The 11,124-nt window shown below is 31.8% G+C and overlaps 1 protein-coding gene across 2 annotated transcripts; it reads right to left on the bottom strand.

Annotated features, from left to right (window-relative positions):
- Window positions 1-278: 278 nt before the first annotated feature.
- On the bottom strand, window positions 279-6,333 carry LOC7463712 (peptidyl-prolyl cis-trans isomerase CYP57). 2 transcript variants are annotated; one of them, XM_002324697.4, is made up of 10 exons: window positions 5,991-6,333; window positions 5,364-5,542; window positions 5,177-5,281; window positions 4,737-4,843; window positions 4,500-4,641; window positions 3,662-3,917; window positions 2,953-2,989; window positions 2,160-2,355; window positions 1,435-1,575; window positions 279-818 (listed from the first exon to the last, which is right to left on the bottom strand). In XM_002324697.4, the coding sequence occupies exons 1-10, from the start codon at window positions 6,208-6,210 to the stop codon at window positions 678-680; spliced, it is 1,524 nt and encodes a 507-aa protein (XP_002324733.4). In that variant the 5' UTR covers window positions 6,211-6,333; the 3' UTR covers window positions 279-677. The 2 variants fall into 2 exon arrangements, with proteins under 2 accessions (XP_002324733.4, XP_052305158.1); XM_052449198.1 differs by lacking the exon at window positions 5,177-5,281.
- Window positions 6,334-11,124: the final 4,791 nt, after the last annotated feature.

Below are 11,124 nucleotides of genomic sequence, written 5' to 3'. Positions count from 1 at the left end.
TGAATCTGACGTAATGAGCAATATGGCCAATCCTCTAGAAATGAAAATTAAAACTCAAGATCAGGTCTAACGAAGCGATATGTTCTTCCACAACAACAATGTGCGCTTTTGGCCATTCAACAAGTCTAAACTATAAAGACTTTATATTCCTATTCCCATAGGTAAATCAGAAAAAAGCCTCGTCCGTCATTCCATTGTCAAACATTTGAAAAATTCAAGGATTTTATTAGTGGAGTTGGTTCATATATATATATATATATCAAAAACATTTGCAACAATTGACCAAATTACTGATTGTTCTGACAAGTAATTGTTTTCAAATCCAATCTAATAATCACACATATTTAACAGATGTACAGCAGTTAGTACTGTTACCAAAGTTAATTTGACAGGTTTAAGTTAGGAAAAAGGCAGGAAAATGCAATTTAAAAGAGCAAGTACCGAAGATTATAGCATGAGGCAGCTGCTCAGTAGCATCGTTTCCAGGTAAAAACGGTGGTCTCATCAAGTGAACCTCACATATGAGAACAAATTGGAGGTCAACAATGCACCTCCAGGAACCAGCCTCCATAGTTTCTTGTGACTTTGGCCAGAAATAATGAATTATCTGTAGCCAACTATGAGCAAACATAAGGAGGCAAGTTAACCAACTCATCTTGCATATTTCATATTAGAGTCTAAGCAAGGGATTTTCCAGCCCATTCTCGTTCTCGTCTCTTTTGCTTGGCTTGCATCCGGTTAAATTTCTCTTTCCCTTTCTCCAAAAGAGGGTCATGCACAACATAGTCATTTGGATCCTCTTTGCGAGACATACCATCCTGTTACAATTGCAGAAGAGTGAATACATTGATTAAGATATTTAAAACAAAGAGTGATACTATTTCTATAATTACTGTCATGACCATATGTTGCATATGCTGGGAAATTCAGGGTTCTTGTTTAAGAAGATCCAACATCAACTATTTAATGTTTTTAGCAGGATTTGCACTGTCCAATGTAACTCAATGAAATGACAATGACAAGTAGAAAGGGAAAATACCAAATAACATGACTCAAGTAAGTTGATGCTAATGTACAAAATTGAAACTCAGCAAGCAATAAATGAACAGTAAGCAGTTCATTCTGTAATGGCTTCACTGTCTGGCATAGACTGAGTCAGAATGCTTGAGAATGAATATAATATTTTCGGCACCATACATGTAAGCACAAGATAAAACACTCTTACAAATTCAAAATTACCGTTCATGTGAAGTTAGTCATCTTTAATTTCACTCTGGGCATTTTTTACCAATTTCAACCTTATGTTTATGTGGCAACACTATAAATTAACTATAACATTAAAGTGCAAAAAATGATGAAAACATATAATAATGTCATGACATGTGGTTATCAAAACCATAAGAAGAAATTAATAGAATTCATACTGAAGCTTACCTTGCCACGTTCATGTGCAAATGTTAGGGGGACAGTTCTCCAGTCAGACAAATCTTCATTATCAGCATCTCCAGATTCGCTCTTTGAGGCATCAGCCTTTGTAGAGAGGGCCTTTTTAAACATTTCAAGTTTTGCTAAAACCTAATTAGCCAGAAGAAAAGGATTAAAATAAACAGCTAAGTATTACATGTGGAAAAAAAACAGGTCAGCTTATATAAGCACACAAAGAGAAGATAAATAAGAAACAAATAATTGCATGAAGTTTTTGCTCCATCATCTATAATTCATCCTTGTTTAGACTAATTATTGTTCATCGTGTCTGTGATGTAGGGGAAAAATGGTACCAATTATTGTCCTAAAATTTTGATTCCGTTAAGGAATATGATAAGAAAAATGATCCTAGAGAAAATTAACAGAAACATATTAAGTCGTCTATAATATTAAAAACATGTTCACACAATCCTCATCAATTTCCAAGTTTCACCAATATTTTCATCCACTTCTCCCATCTGTGTTCTTATATTCACCAGTGCTAACATGCATCAGTCCTCACTCATGTGTCTACGCACCACATTCCTGACCTTCAAAATTCCCTAGCAACTAAAATTTCAATGGCCAAACAAAGATCAATCACTTCAAAATTCTTCTAGCTAAAAACAGGATATAAAGAGAACAAATCAGACGAGGGAGTTACGCCACAGATAAACTGTAATCATATAGCATACATCATCCTCGCGCCCTTGAAGTCGGCGCTTCTTTTGTTTCTGCAATAGTCTTCCTCGTTCAGTTTCACCCAACAACTGTAAGTCTGCATCTGCATTAGCCATACGAGCAGCCCTGGCCTCTGATCCTACTCCCTTTTTCTTCATTGACAATTTTTCCACCTTTGGTTGGTCATCATTGAAGCTTTCACTGTTGGATCTGGCAGGAACAAAATTATAATTCAATTTTACAATTTAACCTTGGTTTCAGAATTCTGCAAATACAAGAAACAATTTCACCAACTAACCAGGTAAAAATACTCCAACAACAAAACCTATTGATCATAATGACAGAGAAACAAAAATATATGACAAACACTTATGCTGGAGACATGTACCACACCAACCCAATTCAAGCAGAAGTTATTTTGAACATTGATGGCTCAGCACTGATCCTCATACCACATAATTTTTTGTGGCACACATCACCACCTTTCTATTGGTAGGCATGGGTACTTGGCAGTTTAACTAAACTCTAAATCATACATCTTAGCCACTTCCTCTCATGAAACTAAAAGTTTTCCCATCCACCGTCACAACCTCTAGTAAGATTTCATGGTCAATCATGATAAATAGTATAGCATCACTGATGGAGAGGGCCAGGGAAAGTCTAGCCACAATATGTCTGATATAGTTTCTAAGCAAATTTGATATGCCAAGTGAAGAAAGAGCATTCACAATAATCTTTTGAGGATGCGATCTCAAAAAAAATAGTGAAAATTCCATAAGTGAAAAAAGAAAATCTTTCATATTTAACCTTGCAGAGACTTGACGATCCTTTGAGCTAGAGCTCCCTGCACACCCAAAAAAAAATACAGGCATTTGATGTAGTATTAGGATGCGATGACTCTAATTTAGACATGCAAAAAATGATGAATAAAAAAATTATTTTGATAACTTATTAACGAATAAGATGTTAGCATAGTGATCTTCTTTGGGATATCAACTAAACTGTAATTTTCCTCTCTTGCAATGGCTTCCATCGAGTAAAGTTGAAATAATAATAAAATAAATAAAACCCATTATGAGATAAATCAAGCGTCAAAGTCATTCGCCGATTCCATTTTATGTTTCATTTTCCATCAAGAAGTTGCATATTAGCATTTAGTTTACTAATTGCTTATTGACAACTTCTAATAATTGCATGTATCAATCAGCTAAGTGAGCTTCTTGCGTATATGTTTGTATGTCTCTGTGTGTGCCTGTACACTTCTTTGTTTTTGAGGTAACGTAAGACTAGTGTTACTTAAGGAGAAATCACTTTTGAAATGGCGATAACCTAAACAGTTAGCAAGGCTTTCTCTGCCACTGTTTTCAGCTTTGCCATTGCGATATTAAGTCAGCTGAAAATAAAGAATAAAAATCACAATAGAAAGGGACATTGTTTTGAAACAAAGAAAATAGACATGCTCAATGTTGTTAACAAAATTCACCAAATGAAAATGTACAGGAAAGTGTCATGGTACCATTTTGCTTTGGCTTTGGTGGAACATCCCCAAGCTCCTTTCTTTTTTGAAGTATTTGCTGGCGCATTCGTGCATCAAACATGCCCTCATCTTCTTCATTATCATCACTGTTGGAAAATTCAGCTGCTGAATCTCTCCATGATGCTTCTTTCTTCGAGCTTGGACCTTCTTTAACAGATAAAGTGCCTTTCTTTGAGCTTAGAGCTTCTTTAACAGATAACTGAATATCCCTAGTTGTTTTACCTTCAGAAGAGTTCTGCATTGATTCAAACACATCTCAAATAAAAAAAAAAATAGACCACTTTCACATGTATAGTGGATAAATTTACCTGCTAACTCGAGAGGATATCATTCTAAAGTAGATCTATTGAAATCATAGAATTGCTTTTACTAAGCAATAATGGTGGGACGAACTCAGCACCTACAGATTTTACAGTATGTGTGACTCAAAGGAGAGTTTTCCTCCTGAATACTTGGAATGTTTGACACTTGAGGACATGGCAAGACCTTAATCCAACAAAAACCAGCACATAAATAATAGTTCGAACCCCAAAACATGCAGTATTGCCAATGCACCTCATATTTTTGTCAGAAACTTGAACATAGATATTATTTCTGCAAAAGTTGCTGTATTTTAAAGATATCTGAACACTAAATCACTGTTATAACACTAAATCACTGCAATATCTACGTGTTCAGCAACAGAATTTCACAAGCATGCACTTCTTCTCTATGCACTTTGTCTAGATTTTTAGTTGCTGTTTGTCTGCCCTTTAATCATGGGTATACCTATTTTTATTTATCATAAGAAGCATCATAGTAAGTATGGCATCATTACCGTTTCTTTACTCGGATTTTCTTCTTTTAGGAGACGAGGATCATTCAATACATCATGACTGCTCTTGATCTTTTGCTTCACAGCTGCCAATTCCTTCTCCTCTTCTTCAGCTTCTTCTCCAAACGAAAGCAAGTTCAGCTTTCTGCATTAAGCAAAGCCTTAATATAGTAACAGGGACAGAAATAAATGTCTTTGGATTCTCAAATTATGACATTATGCTAGGTTGGGGGAACCTACTTCACAGCTTTCTTCTTTGAATCTTTATTTTCAGTATCAATTGCAGGTTTGTTTGAGGGCTTGGGAGTTACCCTTGGAATGATATCTTCAAAAGGGTTCCACAGTACCTAAAAAGGAATTTCAATAATATAACTACGCATTAAAACTTCCTTTAAAATTTGTGCCACAGACTATCATGAGAATGAAGAATCAAAGTTGATGCAAAATGCAAAAGCATATTACATAGACATATCATGTAGCAGATGCAGTTTTTTTTTTAAGAAAAAAAGATGAATAACCATAATATCGGCAATATATCATACATCTAAACATCCATACTACATGCATGTCATTACATGATCATCAATCACAAATTCCTAAAAGATAGAAGTTTGAACAGCTCACAAGTTGTTATGCATTTATAATCTGAGATAAGCATTTCAGAGCACTAACAAGCCTACCTCAACTGATATTATTCTTGGAGGTGGATCTAATGGCCAATCATTGTCCTTATTAGTTTCAACCTCACCAAGTGACAGAAGATTATATACCGAGTCCCCAGTAACCTGATAACCAGGAAACTTAGCTCCAAACAGCACTCAGAATACACCAAAGAATTTCAAACCCAAAAACCAAAACCGACATTACCTTTCCAAAAATAGTATTCTTCTTATCAAGCCAATCACACTTTTCCAACGAGATAAAAAACTGACTCCCATTTGAATGCGGCCTACCTGCATTTGCGCATGCAACTAGCCCTCTATGGTTAAACCTCAGACGCGAATGATACTCATCGGCGAACACACTTCCATATATACTTTCACCACCTACGAATATTGACAAGCATCAATATTCTAATTAACAATATCACCCAAAAAAATTAAAAAATCACTTAAAAGACAAAAGTAATTCCTTCCAAAATTACTAATAACTACAAAATTGAACAAGGAAAAAAAACCCACTTCAATTGTTAAACAAAGCAACAAACTTTAAACAAATTTTTAATTCCTTATCCACAAATTAACCCCCCAAAAAAAAACTCACTAACATTTAAATAAATCCCAATTTGACCAAATTCAAACAGAAGGTGCTATGGCAATACAAAATTCAATCACTAGTAATTAATAATTACATTAACAAACACTACAAATCACCAATCTATAGTCTATATAAACTACAAGAAACCCTAAAACCCTAGGGCAAATCCAATATTAATACAAAAATAAAAAATGCAGCCCGTCAAATGAAACACAGAGAAATTACAGAGTTACCTACCTGTGCCAGTGCCAGTAGGGTCGCCGCCTTGAACAAGAAAGCCCTTAATAATACGGTGAAAGATGGTTTTATCATAGTAACCTTCGAGGCAGAGTTGGACGAAGTTTCTAACAGCTTTCGGTGCTTCTTTAGGCCAGAGCTCGATGTCTAAAGGTCCGTACGTTGTGTTTAGTATTACTTTGCCTTTCGTTGGTGGCTCTGACACGTAAATCGATGACATTATTCAGCAGGGCCAGTGAGCAGGATGAGGGGCAGTGAGTGGGAGGTTGCGGAGTTTTTAATGAGCAAAAGGTGTTTGTGTTTTTGTTTCTGTGAAGTGGTTGCCTTCGAGCTTTTTACGCTTATATATATATATATATATATATATATATATATATATATATATATATATGGGGGAAATTTATTTTTTTATTTTATTGTGGATTATTACAGTATTTTTTATGTTTTTTGATTTTTTTGTTTTTTTAGTGTTTTTTTAAATTGTCTTTGTTAATTTTATTTTTTTAATATTCATCTAGTTAAAAATTTAGTTTTGTAATTTTTTTTAAAACATCATGAATTGCTATAGTGTTTCTCCACATGGTTTTTTTTTTTATGATTTTTTTCAAAATTATCTGTCAATTTTATTTTTTAATATTGAGTTGATTGAGAATTACAGGTGTGATTTTTTTCACAAAAAACTGTGAATTGCTACAGTGTTTCTCCACATGGTTTTTTTTTTCTTTTTTTTTTAAATTGTATTTGTTGATTTTATTTTTTTAATATTGAATTGGTTGAGAATTTAGCTTTGTAATTTTTTTCTTTAAAATATTGTTAATTGCTACAGTGTTTCCCTACATGGTTTTTTTTTCCTTTTTTTGTGTTTTTTTTTGTATGATTTTTAACAAAATTATCTTTATTGATTTTATTTTGTAAATATTGAGCTGGTTAGAATTTAGCTTTGTAATTTTTTTTCTTTAAAATATTATGGATTGCTATAGTGTCAATTTTAAAATTTTATTTTAAGATTTTTTTCTTCCCCACATGGTTTTTTTTTTTGTTAATATTTTTTTCAAAATTATCTTTGTCAATTTTATTTTTTTTAATATTGAGTTGGTTGAGAATTACAATTACAATAAAGCTAAATCAAGTGGGGAAAGCATTGTAGCTTTCCTCACAAAACATTGTGGATTGCTACAGTGTCTTCCCCCATAGTTTTTTTTTCTTATGATTTTTTCAAAATTATCTTTGTCGAAATTTTTTTTAATATTAATCTGGTTGAGAATTACAATTACAGGTAAAGTTAAATCATGTAGGGAAGCACTGTAGCTTTCCTCACAAAACACTGTGGATTGCTACAGTGTTTCCCTACATGGTTTATTTTTTGTTATGATTTTTTTCAAAATTATCTTTGTCAATTTTACTGGGGAAAACACTGTAGTTTTCCTCACAAAACACTGTGGATTGCTACAGTGTTTTCCTTTATAGGTTTTTTTTTTCAAAATTGTCTTTGTTGATTTTTTTTTAATATTGAGCTGGTAGAGAATTTAGTTTTGTAATTTTTTTTTATTAACCGATAAGGTAAATCATGTAGCAAAACGCTAAATCATACGGGGAAAGCATTGTATCTTTCCTCACAAAACACTGTGGATTGCTACAAATCATTCTATTCAGTCTCTAAATTTTTTTATCATCAACACAACTTTTTTTCTGTTATGGAATATTGGCTTCATCACACATTTAGTTTATATTACTTATCTAGCACTGGTTCGCAATTATAATACTATCAAGCACATTTGTTTCATAGCTCGCAGCAGCGCGTGGAAATGTCATCTCGTATATATTAACACATATCCATATTAATAGAAAATAAACAAATTATTTATAGTAAAAAAAAGAAAAAAAATACAAATAAAAAATTCCCATTCAAATTCATCCCATCTAAATAAATATTTTGTTTGAAAATTACAACACATACTTTGCATTAATACACATTAATTTTAAAAAACCACGTTACAATGTGGATATATTTTTAAGCTAATTTTTAATATAATAAAAGAATATACTAATATTATTAATATATTTTATTATGTCATTTTTTTAATTGATAAATGTGAAGATATATTTATATTTAATAAAATAAATTTAAAAAATAGTTAAGTGACCAATTATAAAAGAGTTATAAATATTAATTGAATACTAAATTATTAAACTAATATTTCTTCTAAATGCAAAAGAAATATGAGTAAGCATTTAACATCCACTTTTTTAAATTTATGTTTTTTTATTATTATTTTAGAGGTTATCTTTTCTTACCAAAAACTAATAATTTAAAAAAAAAATACATTATACAAATACAGTTTATTTTTAACAAAACAGTTTAAAAAGAGAGAGTATTATTTAAATTGAAATAAAAAAAAATAATGTAAACTAAAAAACATACAAAAGAGAGTGTATTAATTAAAATTTTATATAAAAAAACAAAGAGAAAGGTTAGGTTGTGTTGGGTCGGCCAACTACCTAGGCCCAGACATACTTAGGCCTATGAACCCAAGCTTGTAAACCCAGGCCCACGTGCTTGGGCATTCCTTTTTATTTTTTTTTTAAAAAACATCATGTTGTTTATTGCCTAGTTCTAGCCATCTTAGATGGCTGGAAAATTGTTAGAAAATCGAGTGTTTTACTTTTAGACCAAAAAAACTATTTAAACCAAATTTTTACATGAAAACAACACACTATAAACCTCAACAAGCTTATTTATAACCTTAAAATAGCAAAAAAAAAAAAAAAACAATTGCAAAGATAATTTGAAACCAAAAAACTTCTCAAGCTTCGATCTACATTTTCTAGTAAAATAAAGACTAAAAACCAGTCTTGTCAAACTCCTCTCATCAAATGGAACCATTTGACACCAAGTTTTGTCATTTTGGTTGTTAAAATCATGACAACTAATAATTTTCTCTCTCTTCCACCGTTTTTTTATGACTTTCTCTTATGCGAACCTATGAATATAAAAATCCAAAAACCCACGGTCAATTTAACCCTATCCAAGAAAGCTAAATTCAAACTTGTAATTGAGATTGAGACGATAATAACTTGTACCAAGACACCAAGACTATAGACAACCAACCCTCACCCAACGCCTATAATCGAGATGAGAATGAGAAGTATAGAAGACGCCATGAAACTTGGTTAGTTATTCAATAAGTCAGAGTAGTTCTATGAGGAACCAAGAATAAGAGCAAACTCTCACACACAAGTTTTATTTCTGAGTAATCAATCCATCTCTTATTAATATTTAAAAAAAACTAAATACAAGCTAAATAACCATATTTATATTAAGTAAAAATTCTTAAACAATATTAGAAAACACAACAAAAGAGTTCTGTATAAAAAAAAATAATCTTAAATCAACTAGGAAACTAATACAAATATTGTACAATAGTTTCTAGACCTTATCACAAGGATTTCATGTGTCCAATTAACCTGGAATTTTAACTAGATATAAAACAAGACCTCTAGAAATTTGTAGTAAAATAGTCTGATCCAAATATTAGATCGAATATTATATATACATGTTAGCATAAAATTGTGCATTATAAAAAATAAGCGAAAACCCTCTATAATATCCTTGAATGATAAAAAAAACCTTGTCAATGAAGAAATCCACAAAACAAAAGGAAACACAAGTTGTTAACATAGAAACTCTTGCCAAAATAATCTTGATTTATACTATCAATGCTTTCATTGTTGAAAATGAATCATTGTTAAATAAAAAGTCCACAAGTCATAAAAAATAAATAGCAAATCATGTACAACAACTTCTATCCTGACTTCAAACGTATTTTTCTTCTCTTATATGGATGAATTATTAGGCCTACCATATATGGATGAAAAGTTTGAGATGTCTAGTTTTTCACCTAACTGAAATGACAATAAAACTCCTCTTGTAGCTTTAAATATGGCCAAAAAGCACATAAAGGTCTTGTCTAGTAGATTTACAACTTGTTAGCCCAAATATTCAGAATTAACCTAATCAATTTCTCTTGAATCCTCTTAGTTTCAAATCTTGTTATAAACCTAATTGATACATCTAATGGATCTTTTGGTGATGCTCGCTGACTCATATTCTCTTTGCCACCTTTTTTGATGAGTTTCTCTCTCATTTCTCTAATTATGGACTAAAATGAACAGAATAACTTTTAGACCATAATAAAAATGATAAATTTTTTTTAGAATTAGCCATGTATTTTCTTAGTGTTTTACATTTTAGTCCTTCTTTCTTTTAATTTGGTCTTTCTACCATAATTTTAAACTTAATCTCATCTAATTAGGCCATAAAAAGGATCAATCGAAAGACAAAATTGTTTGAGGACAAAAATAAAAATAGATGAAAATTGTAAACCTTGTGATAAAATATACACAAATTGTAAGAAACCTAATATGTTAAATGAATAGAAGAAAATTTATTGTGCGGAGAAGATGATAGCTGATGCGAAACTCGTGATCAAGTGGTCACGCAACCCACACGCAAAGACATCAATTCTCGGAAAGCCAAGTAAATCAGGTTTAATAGGAGTGTGACATAAAGATAACTTGTACCTAGGCATCAGCACTATTGGAAACGGAAAACCCTCACCCAACGAATATTGATTCACGAACGAGAAGTATAAGGATGACGCCACGAAGTCAGTTGTTCTTCGATAAGTTGTTTTCAATTCTTTAGAGAACCAAGAAAGGGAGATTATCTCACCAACACACACACAAAGTGCGGCAAACAAGAAGTTTTATTAATCTGAATATTGCGTAACCTTACATGTTTGGTTATGCTTTTATTTATATTGACTTTAGACTTAAAGAAACCCTAATGAACCCCTCTTAGGTGGACTTATATGAAGCCCACTTACAATTGACCCAAATAAGTAATAATAACTCAAAGACTAAGAAGAAAATAATAAAAATCCAAAAATTATCATCCTAAATATGCTAGAATCAGATTTATCACCCTTAAGAAGTCCCAAATAAACTAGGAGAAATCTGATTTGGAAATTTTGTGTTGATGCCCCCTTTGATGTCCTTGATTAGCTTGGATTTTCTTGTTTAACTTGGACAAATAAGAAAACAAATTTACTCCTTTGTTGCTGATTTAATTACT

Source organism: Populus trichocarpa, chromosome 18, assembly GCF_000002775.5.
Source record: "Populus trichocarpa isolate Nisqually-1 chromosome 18, P.trichocarpa_v4.1, whole genome shotgun sequence".
NCBI lineage: Eukaryota > Viridiplantae > Streptophyta > Magnoliopsida > Malpighiales > Salicaceae > Populus > Populus trichocarpa.
This window is presented reverse-complemented; position numbering and strand designations above follow the sequence as displayed.

What these genes read in the sequence shown, in the direction of transcription:
- LOC7463712 (XM_002324697.4), bottom strand. Translation starts at nt 6,210, where the DNA reads ATGTCATCGATTTACGTGTCAGAGCCACCAACGAAAGGCAAAGTAATA. An exon ending in AGAATACTATTTTTGGAAAG is followed by an intron (nt 5,282 to 5,363) that starts GTAATGTCGGTT and finishes CCTGGTTATCAG; the next exon opens with GTTACTGGGGACTCGGTATA. An exon ending in CAAGAATAATATCAGTTGAG is followed by an intron (nt 4,844 to 5,176) that starts GTAGGCTTGTTA and finishes ATTCCTTTTTAG; the next exon opens with GTACTGTGGAACCCTTTTGA.